At 31.9% G+C, this 21,023-nt stretch overlaps 4 protein-coding genes across 7 annotated transcripts in view; 2 read left to right on the top strand and 2 right to left on the bottom strand.

The window, feature by feature from the left end:
- The first annotated feature begins 8,348 nt into the window (after nt 1-8,348).
- On the top strand, nt 8,349-13,006 carry DCTN4-p62 (dynactin subunit 4). The gene is made up of 8 exons (XM_085186590.1): nt 8,349-8,584; nt 8,795-9,059; nt 9,216-9,370; nt 9,524-9,686; nt 9,972-10,155; nt 10,571-10,778; nt 11,173-11,315; nt 11,647-13,006. Exons 1-8 carry the CDS (start codon nt 8,456-8,458, stop codon nt 11,861-11,863), a joined length of 1,464 nt encoding a protein of 487 aa, XP_085042716.1. The 5' UTR covers nt 8,349-8,455; the 3' UTR covers nt 11,864-13,006.
- A 355-nt stretch (nt 13,007-13,361) lies between these two features.
- Ppox (protoporphyrinogen oxidase) lies at nt 13,362-15,029 on the bottom strand. The gene has a single exon (XM_085186591.1). The coding sequence runs from the start codon at nt 14,881-14,883 to the stop codon at nt 13,462-13,464; it is 1,422 nt and encodes a 473-aa protein (XP_085042717.1). The 5' UTR covers nt 14,884-15,029; the 3' UTR covers nt 13,362-13,461.
- Nucleotides 15,030-16,273: 1,244 nt separating this feature from the next.
- Nucleotides 16,274-18,644, top strand: LOC146538425 (uncharacterized). The gene is made up of 5 exons (XM_085186636.1): nt 16,274-16,561; nt 16,792-16,983; nt 17,628-17,933; nt 18,144-18,273; nt 18,486-18,644. Exons 1-5 carry the CDS (start codon nt 16,313-16,315, stop codon nt 18,569-18,571), a joined length of 963 nt encoding a protein of 320 aa, XP_085042762.1. The 5' UTR covers nt 16,274-16,312; the 3' UTR covers nt 18,572-18,644.
- Nucleotides 18,645-19,244: 600 nt separating this feature from the next.
- Nucleotides 19,245-21,023, bottom strand: part of Vha100-1 (V-type ATPase subunit a family protein Vha100-1) — a 30,913-nt gene continuing 29,134 nt past the window's right edge. For all 4 annotated transcript variants that reach the window (XM_085186634.1, XM_085186631.1, XM_085186632.1 and 1 more), the window contains 2 exons: nt 20,633-20,765; nt 19,245-20,349 (listed from right to left, as the gene is read on the bottom strand). In XM_085186634.1, the coding sequence (XP_085042760.1) occupies nt 20,250-20,349; nt 20,633-20,765 (233 nt within the window). In that variant the 3' untranslated portion in view covers nt 19,245-20,249. The remainder of the gene's footprint in view (nt 20,350-20,632; nt 20,766-21,023) is intronic.

Raw genomic sequence — 21,023 nt, 5'->3', positions numbered from 1 at the left:
AATATAACTTAACTTACTTAGCTTCACGCCATATCCCTAGGTATTCAGAGAGAACCGAGGGCTAACTGCTACTGTAATTAAATTAAGTGTATGTAATATAATTATACTATTAATAGAAAAAATACATATTATAATATATACATTTTTTTCTTTACTTACAACTATTATGCGAAAGAAGGACTTACGTAAACCTCCTCCGGTCTCCATTTCCTATCTAATGGTTCTAAGTTTCTAACAATAAATAAAAGCATTCTTGTGCAAAAGTGGAACAGCCTTAAATATCGCACCCCACATCTCAAGTAGGTCACAATGTTAAATTCTGTCAATTAATTACATATAAGATATTATGAAAAATATATTAAAAAATTGCAAAATAATAATAATTTAAACGCTACCAATGCCCCTTCTCCTTATACATGTGCAATCTAATTAATCATGTCAACCCTTCAAAGTGGACTTTCCAAATTTCATGTATTCGTTTACCGTAGAGCAGACACTATAGTAGAAATTATTAATGACTATCATAATTCATTATAACATATGTAAATGAATTATGCTATCGTTGCGTAGTTATATGCCTGGCTGAAAATGGTAATTACGAATTTTAGATAAATGTTTATATATAATTGTCATTTTATTCCGCCAATAATGCTTGATATTTAGTTTACTAAGATATTTACGAATAAAGGAAAATAAAAGTTAAGAGTAACTTATTGCTAGCTCTGTGAAACGCAAAGAATGCCTTATGATAATGAAATAGTTTTACTCTGTATCCTGCACGTAGCAGAGGCACCTGGCAGAGGGGACCTGGGAACATAGTGTTAAGACATTCCGTACCCATTAGGTCACTTCCGTTCTGAATTCTCAAGGCATTACGTGTTTTATTGAGTGGTGAAACTCAAAGTTGCTTTATTGCTTTGCTTTGTCATCAGAGCAAGGAAATGAAAATTAAATATTACATATCATTAAATGTGAACCGAAATCTGTCAAATTTACAGTCGCACGCTTGTTTCCCTGCGCTGCGGCCCACGACTTACCTTACAATCTATATATGTAAAATCGAAAGGTCAGTCACTCATCACGAAATCTAAGAAACTACAAGTGCTAGGAATCTTAAATGTTGCATAGGAGTTATTTATAGGACGTAGGTGCTCGTTAAGACGGGAATTTGCAATATTCGACTTCTAAGGGGTTGTTTTTGGGGTCGAAAGTTTGTATGAAACTTCGTTACTACAAATGCTAGGAGTCCCAAATTTTGCATAGACGTCACTAGGACGTAGTCATGGAGACAGAAATTAATAATAACATAGTTCACGCGGGTGTAACCGCGAGCGGGCCGCTAGTAATAGTTATATATACAAATACATATACAAAAACAACGTTATATTGCACCATAAAAACATAAATCAAGATATGGAAAAGTAATACAATTACAAATACCAGAAAAACAAGAAACATACAATATTAATAAAATAATCGAACTTTACTTGTCAGACACAATGTAACGTTGTTGACCCAATAAATGCATGTAGAACAAGTTTTTACTGCGACCGTTTATATCGCTTACATGTGTAAATAATGTAAAAAACATTTGTTTGCTTTTATTTCATCATTTTTGATATTAACTTTTTTATTCTTTAAAAAAAAATGCCTAAAACTGTCAACCAATGTTGTAAAAAAGGAGGTTTTTTTTTTATTTATTTATTACTCAATAATTCATATGAATTTATATTTGTTGTTAATACATTATTTTCCTTTTTCGTTACAAATATAGCAGTGGTTATATGAATATAAAATTTCGTATGATAAAGAAGAAAGCCTTATTAATCGATAAAACGATTATTTATTCTGAAATAACCAGTCGCCAGTCGTAGCGCAGGTACACAAAGTGTGACTGTAAACACGACTGGTTGTGGGTTCAACCCCCATTCCAAGAAATGAAATATTTATTTAAATTTGTATTTTCATTTCTTCGCTCTGGTGTTGAGGCAAAGCGCAGTGTTGAGTTCCGTCACTCAACACGCAATGCCTCAAGAATTCCACAGAAAGTGGGGAAACCTACCCTGCTGTGTGCGGCATACATGCGTGAAGATGATTTTCTTTTTAATTTATTAATTATTCATACAATGTTTCTTCCCCAGGTGCTCTCTGTCTAACGCAAAATTCAATAAATATGTTTACTAGAACTATTTTAAGTTGAACATTATATTACAACAGCCGATGTACCTAATAACCCCCCTTTCTTTATGAATTAGCTTCGTATAGTCCATTTCACAATCAGTAATTACTCAAAATAGTTTAATTTTAATTAGTTAGCACTTCCAGTGAACTTTTTCTGTCGGCAAAAACAAAAGACAATTCCATATAATTATATATTAATAATATGAATTAATCGAGCATTGTTCTCTCCCATGGATCTAATAAAGAACTCATTAAAAGAAAGCGTGTACGAAATTATGTAATTCATACTGAAGTCGTTACGTCTCTTTTTAATTTTGCGACAATTAAAAAATATAAGGACAGGTCACTCACTCACCATTCTCCGCTATTTGACCACTATGTGATGTTTCATGCTAAGCGAAGAAACCTCGCATCGCAAGTGCTCTACCATAGCAAATTATTCCGAACTCTAGATAGAGGCTTTCGTGGTGCAGTGGAACTGGGTCTGGCTATAAACGTGATAGTTGTGGGTTCGATACCCACTACGAAAATTGAATACATGTAATAATAATTTACCGTATCGTGACAATATCATCAAACAGAACTTTTAATCTATTATTATATTTTTATTTTCAATTTTATTAACCACAAATTACATCACACAGATTTTAGGTATAAAATTAATAAGCATTATATGTACTTATAGATATAATTGTAAAAAATTGCAAATGTAAAACATATAAAAAAATATTTTAATGTGATCATTAATTTTAAACTAGTAAGTATGTACATTTTTAGCTTAGTGTGTTTCCCTATAACAATTTTCGAGACATTTTGTATTACGTGGCGGAACTTAACGCTTAACGAAATATTCTCTAGTGGAAATCGAATCCACAACCGTCACGTTTACCGAACCACGACGGGGTCAAGTAGGTATAACTAAACAATAATTATGCACATAATCTACATAGGTAGGTTGTTGTTTTTTCCACTATTACTTTGTTTTCTTTTGTTAACTTGTTATATTTGTTTTCTTAGTGAAATCGTAAAATAAACAATTCAGCAGACAATCTGCAGAGACCTCCGTAGCAGACTCTAAATCAATTATTGATTTTGAAAAGAGCAACTGTTGAGTTTCTTGCTGCCTCTTCTCAGCAGAACTGCCTTCTGAACCGGTGGTAGCTTTTTGTTCATATGTTCATTCGACGATTCAAAAGTGCTTATAATAATTGCCTATTTGAATAAAGAATATTTTGAATTTGAATTTGAATGTCTTAATATTACACCCTCTCTGAAGCTAATAAAGAAAATTATAAACACTTTTACTCTACTAACTCTAAGAAGATATTAACCAATTTTTAAACATTATTCGGCTCTAGTTAGTCCTTTTCTCTATTTCGCATCATATGCATTTCAGTAAACCATTGCTTCCGGATTCATAATTAATAATTAAATAAAAGACTGGCCAATCAACATTTTGTTGAAATATTTAAAAGATATCATGACATAATGCTTATTAACGAGGTTAAGTTTAACATGTTATGTTCGTTTTAGAAATTAATACGTAATATATGTATGTAGGTATGTGTATGTGTTAGACTATACGGATATATAGTTTTGCATATTTGTATGTTAATAGTTGTAATGGCCGATCCCTTGTATACTTTAATTAATGTCATTAATGCGAATTTTTTACGCATGATTCATTCATTCGCTTTTCTATAGACAAGTTCTTTTTAAAATGTTCTACATGTTACAATTTATTATGGAATATGTTTTTTTTTACTGGCAGCTTCGATCTCCTGGTCAAATAATACAAATGTTATCGGTGACCGGGAATCTATTGAAAAACAAAAATATGTAGTTTCAGTAGAGAAGACGATTGGAAACTCTTTATTACCTGGGGCCACCAATTATACATTTTGGATTTATTATCGCTTAAATCAAAGATCTTTTGCTTACTGAAACGTTTATTAATTTCGACATTGAATTTTAAAAATATTTGCTGCTACAAGCTCTATGACAGGCTTATAAGAATTGGCTTATAATAAAAAAAAATAAAAAAAGGAAAAATATAGATTGTTATAAGTAAAAACAACATTTTACACTATTTCATAAATTGTTATACACAGTACTTAACATTACATCATATAAATTGGTTTCTAATCGACATTTGAATCCAATTAAAGAAATTAGTCGCGGGAGCGTCCGTCGTTGACGTCGAGAATTTAAAAAGAATTAATAATAAGTAGCATAGACAATTAATTCTGCGCGCAAACCATGTATTATGTAAAGTGTACATTATTATGAGAATGTGAAAGTTATATACATATATACATGGGTCGCGGCATTTATTTAAATATTTGGACAAATGAAATATTTAAAAAGGTTTGTCACAGAACAAGAAATTATGTTCGATGTTTAAAAAATTATAACTTACTTTTTTTTTAGTTTCCCCTTTATCCAGCATGTACCAGGGTATGCAGAGGAGCCTAATATTAACCCCCCCATTTCGCCGAATTCTGGATTAAACTTATATGAATTTAATTAAGTAAAAACTATTTAGAATGGCCAATAACTTAATTGGAATATTATGTTCACATAATAATATACAGTACTAGCGACCCGCTCGCGGTTACACCCGCGTGAACTATGTTATTATTAATTTCTGTCTCCATGACTACGTCCTAGTGACGTCTATGCAAAATTTGAGACTCGTAGCATTTAGTAACGAATGACAAAGACAAATGTCATTAGTAACGAAGTTTCATACAAACTTTCAACCCCCAAAACAACCCCTCAGAAGTCGAATATTACAAATTCCCGTCTTAGCGAGCACCTACGTCCTATAAATAACTCCTATGCAAAATTTCAGATTCCTAGCACATGTAGTTTCTGAGATTTCGTGATGAGTGAGTGACCTATCGATTTTATATATATAGATAACCTACTCTCATTGTAATCTTCGAGATTGTCACACTAGATTTTATTTATACCTTGACCTTCCTAAATTTAGGATGAAATCTTATATTCATTAACACCTTTTAATTTCTGTAAATATTATTCAGAGCATAATACGATATCGCTTCACGCTGTACCGCACATATAAAAGGGTAGGCAGAGGAAGTGACAAGACACTCCGTTGTCCAATTTTCAAGTGAATGAAAAAAAAAATCTGTACCCCGAATGAAAATAGAATCCGCAACCGTCTTATTACCAGTCAGATGCCTATACCCAGCTGTGGGTGGAATGGACGAAAAGTTATAATTAATTATTATTAGAGGCCATAACTCGTGGAGCAGGGGCACAAATTGCGACTGGTTGTGGGTTCAATCCCCACTCGAGGAAATGAAATATTTATTTAAATTTATATTTCCATTTTCTTTGCTCTGGTGTCGAGATCTTTATCTTGGCGTTGAGTTTTGGCTCATAATATGGACAAATTGAATAAAATACATTTTATAATTAATTATATTTTAAAATAAGCTTGTCCCAAGAGTACTTTTCCTTGTAATACAAGTCCAATACAGTATCTGTATACTGTAATACTTAGGTAGGTTGTTACTTTGTAAGGTTATATCCTAACATAAAACTATCATTACCCATGTAGAAGTCATACGGGATTTAAAAAAACGTGAGTAATTAATACTGGTGACATAATTGGATCCCTCGTTTCGCAATACATTACGCCATTAGAAAGCCATTCAGCCTGTCCGACCGTCCGCCGTTCCTGTTGGCATACCTTAAAAAGAACTTAGTGTTGCTACCCGAAAATGATTTCTTTTTATACTTAACTGTAATGTACTTTTTTTTTAATTATTACCTTTTTAAATAAATGTCAATATATGCAACATATAAGCGGATTATGTTTATTAGGGAAATTTGTTTTATGTGAAATTGAAATATATTTTATAGTATCTAGTGCATCTAATAATCGACAGATCACTTACTACTTTACAAATATGAATGTCTACTGACGAGGGAAATATATACTGTTTTGATAATATAGTGGCGTTCTTCTAAAGCCTCAGTTAAAGTTACTTAAAATACGCAAAAAATACTCGTATAATAAAGTAGATTTTTAAAAAAATTGGCATTCACTACAAATTCCCCTAAAATAAGGTAAATTACACGACATGGCAATAATTGGCATTAAAAAATTTAAAAAATTATAATTCCCATCACAAGTATTTGCGAATCGTGTAATGAATCGAGGCGTTAATTTTGTTAAAGTTTGACAACACTGGGTCATACGTGCTGAGACAACTAATAAGAAAACAGAATTTCAGATACATCTTACATGGTCGTTGCGATAGTATTAAGTGACGTGCGTTTAATTTAAATAGAATAACCTACTTTTTTACTTACTACTTTGTACATCAAAAGAATAAAAAACTAAAAATAATATATATAAGTACAAGAATATAAATTAGGTAGGGGAGAGTCGGGTACGGGGTAGCCTCGGCCACTGTTAGTTTTAGGAAATCATGCACATATAGATAAATAGTGCACACTTTAAAGTGTTTGCAACTCTCGGCCTTCATTTCAAATACAGATCTTAGATTTTTTGCGCAAGTACTTAAAAAATAGTTTGCTTTTCCCAAAGACTTAAAAATAGCGACATTCTCACATTACTTCACAAGTTTACACTTTACACAAAACACGCAAGTATTACTACTTAGATCGAACGTCGTTATAATTATAACACAATTGAAAAAGTCATTCTGTATTTAAAAGGTTGTTTCGTTATGCCAGTCTAATTAAATGTATATGTTTTTATCGATGATGTATAAGATAGCGGAACTAGTTAGGTATTATATTGATCTTCTAATCTTCTCTTAAATTTAAGGCGTGGGAAAAAGCCTACCAACAGATAACTGTGTTTTTTTTAATCTTAAAGTGTTATTCCACACTTGGCAAACAAAAATACTTTATTTAGAAACGTATAAAAAATTGAAATTAACGGGATTTGAACCCGTACCCGTATTTCTAAAAGGTAGAATACTCTGTTCTTTACCAACTGCTCACAATGATAGTATCGCTAGCGTACTCGTGTAAAAGTGGGTAGAAGTTGGTGAAAAAGACTGTAAAAGCAGTGGAATTGTGTCAAACGCGGACTTCAGGGACAGCTACTGTCGCCTCTCCCCGCTCGGTGGAATCTCTTTCTAAATACACTAAAGCACTTTTAAAGGCACTAACCGCTTCCGATTTGTAACAATAATATCTTAATATCTTTATTTAAACATTTTGTATTACATGGAAAAAATACACTGTGTAATAAAATATATATTTTATAGGAATCATGGCGCAAATCTGTTACATAAGCAAGGCCAGGTTTTAAAAATATGACCAAAAATATTGCTTTACATACAAAACTTTCTCTGCAGGATCGACCTTTCAGTTATATAAATAGTAAAGAGGTAAAATCATTAACTTTTAATTAAATTTAAAGACATGTTAAATTATGATCAACTGTTCCTTTTTTTTACTACGCAATTTAGATTTCACTTATTTGAAAACATCATCATGTCCAAGCTTTATAAAACAAATTATCGAAATTAACATCATATACATATTTTATATGTATATGAAACCAATGATGATGAATGAGGTATGTGAGGTCTTGGCGCAGGGGCACAAGTGACAGGTGGTGGGTTCGATTCCCATTCGAAGAAGAAATATTTAATATTGTCATTACTTCGCTCTGATATCGAGGCAAAGCGCGACGTTGAGTTCCACCACTCAATACGCAATGCCTTCAGAATTCAGCGGAAAGTGGGGAGCGAAGTGTCTTACCAATAGGTTCACTCTGCCTACCCTGCTACATACAAAAATACATAATATATGTTATAAAGTATTATATTTTATGTAATTGGTTACATTATACATTACAGTTAATTATTAAATATTTGAGGCCAGTCATGGCAGCACAAGGGGTAAAAGCGCCAAGTTGTGTTTCTACTCGAATAAATTAAGTAATTAATCAATTTATTTCGCTCACAAAAACTCCCAGATTTAAGGCTGCTTTTTAAATTCGGAACGCTAAATAAAAATAGGAACTAGGAGCGATGAAATAATTGCCGTACGCCTACCGTACAGTAAAGTATAATTAAATGAAACCAAATTAAAATAAATGGATCATAAAAAGTATATTTTATCTGTTCTTTAATGACAAAAACATTGACATTTACCAATGGACTTAGATAATGACAGTGACACTTTCTTTATGTGAGTCAACAGTTCAGGGTTTGGAATCTCAGCTTATATCGAATTTATTTAAATAAGTGGTATAATAATGGCTTATTTAACACAACCAGACTACGTAAAGTATGTCTGTTCGTGCGGGCAACTGAAACCTATCACGAATTTGTACTTCTGTCGACATTGCTTAAAAATCCGTTGCGGCTTCTGCATTTGCCATGAAGTAAGTTTTACTTAAGTAAGGTAGTTTGATATTTTTATAAGTGCTCTCATTAAAAATAACACTAATATTTGAAAATATAACTTATTTTGGAGTAATTATAATTTCTATATATATATTATTTCTGTGATATTATATCGCCATGACCTATTTTTCTTATTTGAAAAAACTATTGTTAAATTAAAATCTACAGAATATAATTATATATTTCAGGTTGATTCACACTATTGTGCAAATTGTCTCGAAAACATGCCATCATCTGAAGCTAGGTTAAAGAAAAATCGTTGCAGCAGCTGTTTTGACTGTCCAAGCTGTTTCCATACATTGTCCACTAGAGCTACGCTAGCACAGCCACGGCAAGACCCAGCTGGAGGGGATGCAAAAGTGGAAAATAAACAGCCTAAGAAAATGTATTATTTATCATGTTTTAACTGTCGCTGGACTTCTAGAGATGTTGGCATCCCTGATCAGCCTGTTGGTAAGATTGATGAATTGATAGCGCTAAAGAAATATATCTATTTAAATATATAATATTATGGAGCAGTAATGTAGTCCTTGACTGATACAAACTATGATACTAAAATATATTAAACAAGTAATAATATTTAACTACAACATTTTTCTAAATAAACAGCCTCTGGAGGTTGGCCTGAAAGCACTAATCCATTTACAACTCGGTTCAATCAACTGTTGGAATACTATAAAGCAATAGCCCAGCAAGAGAAACAAGAGAAACTGGACAGAGAGAGGAAGAAGATTATATTTAGGGGGAAATACATTACACTTACTGTAAGTAGTGTTTATTTATTTTTTATAACAGTTTTAGATCCATGATGGCATAAAGCAATGGTTGTGGGTAAAATTCCAGCCAATGCATGAAATATGTTCCTTGTGTGTTTCCACCAAATCGGTAATTAGTTAATACCTATTTTCATTTTCCAGGACAAAACCGGTCTAACTGGTGCTATGGCACGTAATATAGCTGGACTACCGTCAAGTGAAAGTTCTTCATCAGCTATAGCCAACTTTGTGCCGAGCCAGGCAACTGAGGAGGTTGAGGAACTACCTGAAGATTACCATTTGCAAGAGGTTAATTTAAAACAGAGTGAGTTATATTAATTATTAAAATAATTATTTGATTAAAACAATAAAAATAAGCAGGAATTTTGTATTTGAGTAAAATAATAAAAATAAGCAGGAATTTTGCAAAATTTTCATTTACTTTTGCTTGCAATGTTAGTTAATATATACATATTAACTCACTATTGTTATTTATAAATAATTTTTATACAAAAATGAAGTTCCAAGGATATTGCAGAATTCTCTAAAATATTTATTTACTTATTCTACAAACATGTTATACTTATCACATGTCTCCAATTGCCTATAGTAACAACAATGGCCCAGCGCCTGGCATCACCATCGCGCCAACCACGCTCAGTGTCCCGCCTGCACCCCGTGGCACGTCCGCTCAGCGTTAAACGCAGCCAGAGATGCCGCGCCTGCGACCATAACCTCACCAAGCCGGAGTACAACCCTGGATCTGTTAAGTTCAAAATTGAGTTGCTTGCATAGTGAGTATACTATATATTATATGTGTTACACTGAAGTAAACTGTAGGCATGTGTCACCAGTACTGAATTTATACATCTTGTGTGTGTGCTGTTAGTTTTTGCTATCTCTACCTTTTTTCTTTTTACTTACACAGTATATACAAACAATTAACATTAATAACTATTTAGAATATTGCCTAATAATTTTGACTCTATGCACAATTAAGTTAGAGGATTTAAATTTAAAAACAAATTTATCAAAATTTAAGTTAGGAGCTAGGATAAATTTTCTGCAAACTCTATTAAAAAACATAAAATACCATTGTTTTCGCACTTGCTATATCTTTAATTAACTAAAGCCTTTAAAAAAAAAGAAAAGAAAATATCCTTAAAAAATAAAAAATCACATATTGACATTACATATCTTTTATTCTAGCTACCATGTACCAGAAGTAAAAATAATATCATATGAGACAATAAAGCCCGGTGTTACTTCAGCCCTTCTGTTAAAGCTAACAAATCCTACAGTACATGAAATACAAGTGAGGCTATTAAAGCCTGAGGATCTTCCAGAACAGCCTCAAACTGAAGAAGAGGGTCAGACCATTGAGAAGTCATTAGAGAAGTCTCTCAATTTGGAGAAGGTTAGTCAATTTTATGGTAATATGGATGTTAGTTAAACCTGACAAACAACATTGTGCATGAAATATAAGTGAGATTGTTAAGGCCTCAGAACAGCAAAGTAAAGAAGAATATCTGAACATCAAGAAATCTTTGGTAACCTCCAAACTCAGGATTTGACGCCATTATGGCCCAGCCAGGATGGTAATATCGCTCTAGTCAGACAAAGTGTGTTGTTAAATTTCGTAACTCAAACTTAACGCCTTGAGTTTGAGTGAAAAGTGGAGAAAGTGCGCTTAAACGCTTAAACGCTAAGAGAGCCGTGGGTTCGACTCTTAATACTTTAGTATTTTTATATACGTTTTCTAAAAATCAGTAAAAATATCTTAATCTTAATTTTTTTTTTATCCTTCAAAGGATATGTCCTGGACAAAAGCACTACAGCGCAAGCCCCTGTTGCCGTCCAACACGGCGGTGTGTGCGCCCGACGTCACGCTGACGCTGGCGCAGCGTGACGACGCGGCCGAATACGACGACGACCCGCAGCAAGATAGTAGCGAGTTAGTATGGATTTTATATTTGTCTTGAAATATATTTTTTGTTTTTTTTTTTCAGTGATATTTGAATCTATATATTTGAGTAAATTTGTATATATGTTTGCACTTAGATTATGAACTTATACTTCGATTTTGAAATGAGTTATGTTTTATCCTTCTGATAGACAAGTGGGGAATGGAGTGTCTTAACACTTTCCTTCAAAGGAAAGGTCTGCCCTGTTATATGCGGGATACAACGTGAAGCGGAAAAAAAAAGAAGAAAACAGTATACATCATCAAGCTTCCCCATTGAACTTAATAATTGAATTAAATAACCAATTTTAAATAATTTCAGCGTAATCCTCTGGAGGAAATCCAACAAGTTAGCACTCCGACTGAAAGTGCAGACCGATCAAAACGCCGTAGTAGGCGAGGCCGCGCGAGTCGCCCTCTCCCTGCAGTACTCCTTCCGGAACACAGTGGCGCCCTCCTCTACCGCCTCGCAGCGCCGCGACTACACCCTATATACCACTGTGTTATTGGAACTGGGGAAAATATGTGAAAATATTTGAATAACTTGAAGGAAAAATACTTTTTTTTCTAGGAAACATAAATATTTTTCCGCATCTCATGGAAACCATCCGAGAGACGCGGGTTCCACTATCGTTAATTTTTTTTACGTCTTCTATAGAAGTATTTTTTTTTCTTAAGTGTGAAATAACGTTTAAAATAACTTGAATAGGTATGTTTGGGGAATAACTAGTTATTGTTAGGTAGGAATTGCAATAACTAGTTATTTCACATGTTCAAAAATCATTATTATTTCAAATGTCAATAACCTGCTGTTCTTGTGTGATATTTTTAGTAAGACTAGTTTATTCATTAGTCTCATAATTTCACATGAGAATAAATCTATGTTAGAAATATTTAGACCTCTAGAAAAAACAATATTTTACCAATATTCAGTCACTATGTACTACCATGTTACCCTGGTCTGTAACAAAGGAATAACTATTACTGCTATTTTTACATTTTTTTATTCTTGATGTAGATTTATATATTTTTTGTAGATTACTTATTTATACTTTTTGTTAATAAATTAAAACATTATTTTTTACTTTAACTTTAAGTGTTCACAATATGTATTGAAACATATGTAAAAATATTTTGTTCTGCATTACTAAAACTACTTAAGAAAATAAGTTTACGAAAATTTCACGTATTCTTTACAGCTAGCGTTTGCATAGGTTTAAATTCCAATATGTTATAGTTTTTAAAGGGATTTTCATTTATATATTTCATCTCAAAAAAACTTAACTGTACCAAAACATGACAAATGTGTAAAATTCGTAATACATTATTAAATTAAGCTTCAAAGATGTACTAAATTAATTTATTTGAAAGATATCATGAAATATATTTTAGAATAATTCTTAGCAAGATATTACAAAATGCTTAAAACCAATGTCATACTGTAGACATGCACTCTTTCTCTTATATATAAAAAAGATTTATATGTAGTGGTAAGTAATTTATAAGTACACAAATACTAAAATAAATTTACAAAAACATAATAAAATAAGGCTTGATAAAAGACTAAATAAAGTAATAATATGCAGTACTTTTATAATCAAATGCAAATGTTTTGTTCTGTTAAAAACTTAATGTAACCACAGCTTTTATAGCAAATGCTAAATAAAGTATTTATTAAACTATTTTTTTTGTTTTCTTTTCGTTTATGTGCATATACTATTGGGAATTAAAATTCCTAGATAACCCACTATAGTGGTGCAGTTACAAAGTACTAGCAACATTTGAGAGTAAACACTATGATTGTAGATTCTAAAACCACTCAACGAAATTAATTGTTTTGATTTTTACGCTAATGTTTTATTGAATGTGGCATTGAGTCCCACCACTGACAATATTCCAGATTCAAACTGAAAGGGAAGAATAGTGTCTTAACACTAAGTGTTCACTGCTCCATTGCAATCTTATATTAATGTAATTCATTCATAATCTAAAAAAATGTGAACCGGGTGATTTTAAAAATAAATAGTTGTTACGTAATAACTTTAATTAATAATTTATTTATAAATGTAACAAATTATAATATAACAACAACGTCATAAAGCATGTATTAATGACAACCCTTAACAAAAAAATAGTTTTATTTAACAAGATCTTCTTGAACTTGAGTCTTAGCAGAATAAATAACATCATTTATACCGACACCGTCATAACTACTGCCAACTACAGATATAGGCAAATTATGATTTTGTATATATTCTCTTATTTTGTCCACTCGTTCATAATGCCCTATAACATACTGTGGAATACATTTATTTAATATATTTACATTATGTGCTGATACCTCCTCATCTATCTTAAGAATTGATTTTATTTCTTTAATTGCTATATCTAATAGTCTTTCTTTAGTAACATTGCTACCAAATTTCTCTTCAAACCATTTCCCACCTAACATTACTGTTAAAACTGTGCCATTTTGATCAGGAATACAACAGGAATCAAACACTACTCCCAATATTGGTGAGTTTTCAATAGGAGGCACTAAAAATCCAAATGCTGGAGTAATAAGAGGTTTTTGTGTAGCAAAATATAAGTTGACAATACCAACTGTCACAAAGGGTATATCATTTAAGAGTTTTGATAGTTCTGGATGTTGTCTCATAACTAATTTGGCTAAAACATGAGAGGGAACAGATGAGTAAATATGTGTAGCAGATATGTTTTCTCCATTTTCTTTTCTCAGTTTCACCATACTGGAGTCGACAAATTCTATTTCATTGACTTTTGTGTTTAAGTGTAAATCAACATTATGTTCTTTTAGATATTGTTTCATAACTGTAGGAAAAGTCTCAAGACCACCCTTTATAGTGTAAACACTCCATTTTTCTTCTTGTGCTTTTTTGGCTAATTCACTTAGTTCCATAGATTGATCAGTCTTATTTTTAAATAATGATTTCACAACACCTTTGAGCACACCCCCATAAAGTTGCTCATATTCAAATAAGTTTTTCATTAGAAATTTTACAGATATCTCTTTTGCATCACCAGCACATATCCCACATATCATTGGTGATACAGCATAATCTGCAATTTCTCTACCAAATCTTCTTTCAACGAAATTATAAATAGAATCATCTTTCATTTCTTTATGAGGCTGTTTTAAGTCATTAAAGGCAGCAAATATAAGTGGCTTAGAAAATGGTTGATTTTTCTGAAAGACACCTTTTAAGCTAGAAGGCAATAAGTGCAGGGTATTGTTTACGTATATCATTCTATTTTTGGCAGCGGGATGGTCAGGTTTGATAGCAGCGATGTGCTCACTAAGGCCTAAATCTTGCATCATATTTAACGTATTAAGGCCGGTTATGCCCTTAGGCCGGATAGTTCTAGGACCTTGTTCAAAAACGTAATCCCTTGTTTTTATAGATTTTATCCATCCTCCACAATAATCAGTAGCCTCCAAAAGAAATAATTTTAAGTTATTGTTTTTATTTATATTGTTTTTCAACAAATAATAACCCGTAGATAGTCCGCCTAATCCACCTCCGAGAATGGCTGCCATGCTATTTACGTTTCTATTAGATATAATTTTAAAGAATAACCTTAGTATTGTCTGTTTTCATAAGAATCCATACTACAATAACTTTTATGCTTTATTGAGATTTTTTGAAAACAAAAACTACTTTGACGTTTGCGCTAATATTTTATGTACAATTTGTCAAACGTCACTTGTCCCGTTGATCCGTTGAATGTTACTACGCGCAAAGATATTAGAACGAAATGCCTACCAATACATTTTTTTTGTTAACCAACAGGTGGATTTATTTTGGATTTTTGTGGCAACAAAGAGAACAGGAAAAAAATAACGATCAACAAACGAACAAATGTATAATAAATACAACGAAAAAATAAAGTAATAGATATAACTAAATTTTTTTTCTATGTTTAAAGATTAAAAAATACGTACAACGTATTTAAAAAGCATTTTTTTCCAATGAAGTACTGTTATTTAAAATAGAATTTTGCAAGCTTTGCTACCAAATTTATACTTTTTATATCAACACATGTGTTATAGGAAAGAGTCTAACTGTAAACGCGACGGTCTTTGGGTTCAATCCCCAATTTTAATTTCCTCGCTTTGGCAGATGAATTGCGGCTTAGTGTTTCGCCACTCAACACAAAATATATCGATAATACGGTGGCAAGTTGAGAACGGAGTGTCTTAACACATGTCTCCATTTGTCTTCCCTGCTATACAGGAAAACTGCAAGGCGACTTTGCTTTTATTTTATATGAGATATGTTGTATCTTAAAAAGATATATCTCACATAATTGATAGCTTCAAATATATCAATTTCGTTATTCAGAAGCGTGAACACGTTAAATGGGATGAAGGGCCGCAGTTGCGGTGTCGCGCGCAGATAATGAATTTCAATTTCATACCAACTGCACCCACATTGCTGTTTAACACGCGTTCTAAACTTTGTTACTTACGTACTGAAGACCTATAAATTTATGGAAAAGGAAGACTTGGTATAAATGTGATGATTTAAGATTAATATTCGCTAAAGTATCTACTATTAATGTTTAACTTAAGTAAATGGGTTCATTTTTGTGGATATGAGAGAGCGATCTTTCAGTAGGAAAGTAACAAACACATAAATTTTAGTATAAATTAATTGAAAAATATAATTCAAGCATTTAGTTGTAAACTTTTGTATATAAAAGAATTTCATCTTTTTCTTTCGTCTTCGAGGTTTTTTTTATAGAAAACGTACCTAAAAAAGTAAAAGTACCTACATAAGTATAATTCACACTACAGTTAAATACCAGTTAAATATGCTTACACCCACTGATTCGTGTTGGTTGTAGATTTTTCAAATTACAAGAAAATTCTTGTCTAGCATTATCAACTCTATGGAAGCAATCCTATATAATTCTTGTAAAAGAAGCAAGTTCATCATTCTCATGTTTTCCACCGCCTAGTAAAAATGACCGCAGAACGAACAAAAATCTGCGAGAAAAAATTAAAAGCAGCTGAGCTAAAACTGAACAAGATTTTAAATAAAATCGATGCTTGGAAATTAAATAATGATCATCTTTCACATTTAGATGTACAGAATAATAAAAAATGGAATTTTCACAGTTTAAATGGTAAATTGAAAAGGTGTTTATACTTTGGTACGATTTTACTTGTGGTAGGCGGCTTGTGGTGGTTTTTCTTCGTGCCTTTTTCTAGTGTAAGTTATGATCTTATGATATTATTCGTACCTAATAAAAATATTTTACATAATCTACTTTGTAACAAGATGTACATAGATAGATAAAACAGACAAAATGTAATTCAAGGTTGGTTGTGGGTTCAAATCCTACATGTTGATATCAAGTCTTTACCTATATTATTTTCTATGTAAGTAGTAATTCCATTTTACCTATAATTTAAAATTTATCTACTATTGTTTTCTTACAGCGCTGCCTCGTCTCATTGCCTTTCGACACAAAATCCCTTTTTCGATCTCCAGAAGACTGTTCCATGTGCATCGGCATTGATGATGTCACGCGTCTCTCCAATACCAGCGCAGAGGAGTTCGAGGATCTGTACGCGTATACGACACGACCGGTTATAGTTACTGACGGTACTTACCATTGGAGAGCTATAGAGGTGACAAAATTGTACTTTTTTAAATAATTTCAGCAACATTCGCATCTCTGGCAATTTTTCGCTCAATATCATTACCAAATTTAATAGAGAAAGTCGTGGGGTAGGGGCACCAAGTGTGACTGTACACGCGACGGGTTATGGGTTCGATTCCGTATTCCGTATATGTTCGTGGCGTTAAGGTCCGCCACTCAACACATAAGTACCTAATGCATTCAGAATCAGAAAATCAGAGAAAAGAAATCAGCAGAAAATGGAGTCGGAGTGTCAACTTTAAAAAATCATTATCAAGATGTCGCCTTATGTGATGAAACTTACTGCCGCGTATTGTTACGAAACCAGTAGAATATTCATAATTTATTTACAATTAAGTATTCCCTTAAAAGTGAGGATTGAATTTACAACCATCATGCTACGTGAACAAGCGAGATTAACCACATATGTAGTTACATAATTTGAATATTTATTAGACTTGAAGCTGAAAAAATAATTAACCATAAGAATTTTTTCTTATTTATTACGTTGCATCCCGCATATAGTAGAGTAGGGAGAGGGTACAACACTAGGCTAGTGATAAGTTTACGATCACACGCTCTGCTTTGCCTTATAAATAAAAATAATATTTTCTCATCACAATTCTATTCCAGGATTTCAGTTTCAATTTCTTCGCTGATTTCTATCAAAACATAAAATTAGGAAGAAAAATAAACGATTGTTTCTATTTTGCGTATAAATCTGGCTTGAATTCACTGGACGAAGTGTTTAATATGGATGAGGGCAGAGCCAACCTGTCTGGTGATCCCTGGTACGTTGGCTGGAGTACTTGCTATGACGAAGAAACCAGGGCTTTAAGAAAATATTATAATAGGCCATACTTTTTGCCGACAACTGCTGAAAGCGATATGGTGGATTGGATATTTATGGGTGGACCTGGGCAAGGAGCGCATATGCATGTATGTTCACTTTTATTATAGTGTGGCAATTTTTTGGATCTCTAAAGCTATTATAAATAGGTCTTTGTAAAACCGATTAAATATCTTTAAAATCCAATTAAATTAAAATCTCCTTCGGGCTTTATCCCGCACTCAGAGGACAGGGACCGCATAGGGATGCCCTATTTCCGCCATATTGTATTAAGTATGAGATAATATCTTTGTTTTCAGGTGGACTCAGTGCGACACATGTCGTGGCAGGCCCAGGTGAAAGGACGTAAACAGTGGGAGCTGGCGCCGCCCCCTGAATGTCTGTACTCTTGTAAATGGATTACCTTCACTGTGGAACCAGGGGAGATATGTAATTATGACATCTATATAGATGTTTAATATGGTTTTTTATTTATAATGCGTTTTTTGTAAAATTATCTCTTTATAATGGATTTTCTTTTTATTCTTTTTTTTATGTTGATATTTCTCGGTTCTACTTTTTATTGGATTTAATTTAGAATATATATAAGGCGATATCATTTTAACATAAATACTTATTTATATCATTCTATTTTGTTGCAGTGGTCGTGGATACAAACCGTTGGTATCATAAGACGAACGTGCTGCCTGGAGACATCAGTATCACTATCGGCGCTGAATATGATTAACTATATATAGATAGAAAATCTTGTATTTATTTAAACACTAGCGGCCCGCCCGCAGCTTCGCCTGCGTGAGCTACGTTATTATTAATTTCTGTCTCCATGAGTACCTACGTCCTATAAGTGACGTCTATGCAAAATTTGAGACTCCTAGCATTTGTAGTAACGAAGTTTCATACAAACTTTTAACCCCAAAAACAACCCCTTAGAAGTCGAATATTACAAATTCCCGTCTTAGCGAGCACCTACATCCTATGAATAACTGATATGCAAAATTTGAGATTCCTAGCACATGTAGTTTCTGAGATTTCGTGATGAGTGAGTGACCTTTCGATTTTATATATATAGATACCTTCATCTGATCTCCCCGTTCTCCTCTTTTTTCTTGTAATGATTAAAATACTTTTAATTTTAATATTAAAGTGTCTAATCGCGGTTTTCGATTTCCCGTTACAAGGGAAAAATAACTTTTATTGATTTTTATTGGGTTAACAAATAGTGCTATATTAAAAACCAATATAATATATACTTGTAGAAAATAGAATGATCTTCAAAAAAGGTCTGATATAATTTGTGCTAAGTTAACACATGTAAAAGTTATTCAAACTTACATTTCAACTTCAAATGATAATAAAGATTTTCACTTTAACTTAAGGTATGAAATAAAAAAACAACCATATGGGCTAGATAAAATCATTTATTATCAATAATCTGAAACTAATACATTCTAAGTTGGTTACAAAGTCCGATAGACTAACAACTTCTAAGGATGAAAGTTTTACATATAAAGAGAGCGTCGGTTAAAACGAATTCAAAAAACCTTTAAGTACATTTCAACTTACAAAAATTATACAAAAATGATACAAAATTCTGATATTCATTATAATATTATTTATTAACATTTTAAATTATAATAAAAATATAAATATATATAAATGGCTTAAAATCATTGTTACAACTGAGTTTAAAGGAACAATTAAAGAAATTCATCTAAAATAAGCTTTTCTTACTTCATTGCTACGTAATGTCTTAAGTTATAATTAAACAGACACTACATTTTTAAAAACATCTAATTGTGCCAAAATGCAAGCTAAATATAATTTTATGATATTTTCTAAATATAAATTAATTGAACGATATCGAAGTTAGTGAAATAACACCTAACTTTAAATAACACCTTTTTAGCATATTATATAAATTAAACAAAAGACTACTATAGAGCTTTAAAAGATCTTTAATTAATGTTATGAATATAATAAGTATGTTTTATATTATAACATTTTGACACAACAGAGACTACAACTACAAGAACAATTACTTTTACTTTTCTATTGAATAAGTTGAATAATTTTATTTTTATTTTCTACAAACATCGATTTCAAGCAAGAAAATAGCTTACTACGGATATATTTTCCCTCTACATATAAATATATGTAATATAATATGTTCTTGAAAGTTCTAGAACACTAAGAAGCTTAATATCGAAAGTTCTAACCTTTTTGTTTAAAATTAATATATTTTTTATTTAAGTAGTATAAAGTTAAATAGAATCCAAAATAGGAAAACTTTTACATAAATGCTTTTCATATTAAAAAAAAAATAATATTTCATACCAAAAGTAATTTTGTTAGGCTTTAATGATTGAATGTTAGTTAGAACTTCAATATAGTGTAGCTTTTATTGTTTACTCTTCACCCTGTCCAGCTGAGTCCAAAATCACTTCGAAGGAGAATGGCTGGAATAGATATCCTTCACCCGAGTAGAATTTGCTTTGGAATTCGACCCTGTGAATAAAATTAGAGTGATTAAAAAATAACGAAAATATTTAAAATGTCATAAAAATGTTTTATTTAAATGTGTAGTTTAACAAACGTTACATATAATAAAAAAAACCGCTATATTATCAACAATTATTACTCTAAAATTAAAATAATATGTTCTTTATAAATTTCATTATTTAATACATTTATTGAAAAAAACAATACATTAACAGACAGCGGGAACCAAGCACAGGTTCAATTTCCAACACCAAATCCACTTAAATACCAATAAACAAACAAAACATACCAATGCAAACGTAAAGTGTGCAGGAAAGCGGAGAGTCCCTCCATAAGGACCAGGATGGAGACAGAAATGGCCGCCCACCCGGCGAACACCACGTACAAGTATATACCGCCTTGGTATCCGGCTGACTGCAGACCTGGGGGTAAGAAAAGAAAATATTAAAAGAAACACGGATAAAGATTTATTTTTAATACTATAACAGCATGGAAACTAATCTAATTTTAAGATTTTAGATATATGAATTTGGTTAAACCTATATTGATTTTTGTACACACAAAATATATCTATCAGTGGTTAAATAACATCTCTCTTTTAAGTTCACTAACATTAATGTCTCAGGAGTCTGTTTTGGAAAATAAATAAACGAGACAAAATAAAATAATCGATTATTCGC

Source organism: Heliconius melpomene, chromosome 6 (genome assembly GCF_056956725.1).
Source record: "Heliconius melpomene rosina isolate 202511_hmr_F chromosome 6, ASM5695672v1, whole genome shotgun sequence".
Classification (NCBI taxonomy): domain Eukaryota; kingdom Metazoa; phylum Arthropoda; class Insecta; order Lepidoptera; family Nymphalidae; genus Heliconius; species Heliconius melpomene.
The sequence above is the reverse complement of the archived record's forward strand: the minus strand, read 5'-3'. Positions and strand labels throughout refer to the sequence as shown.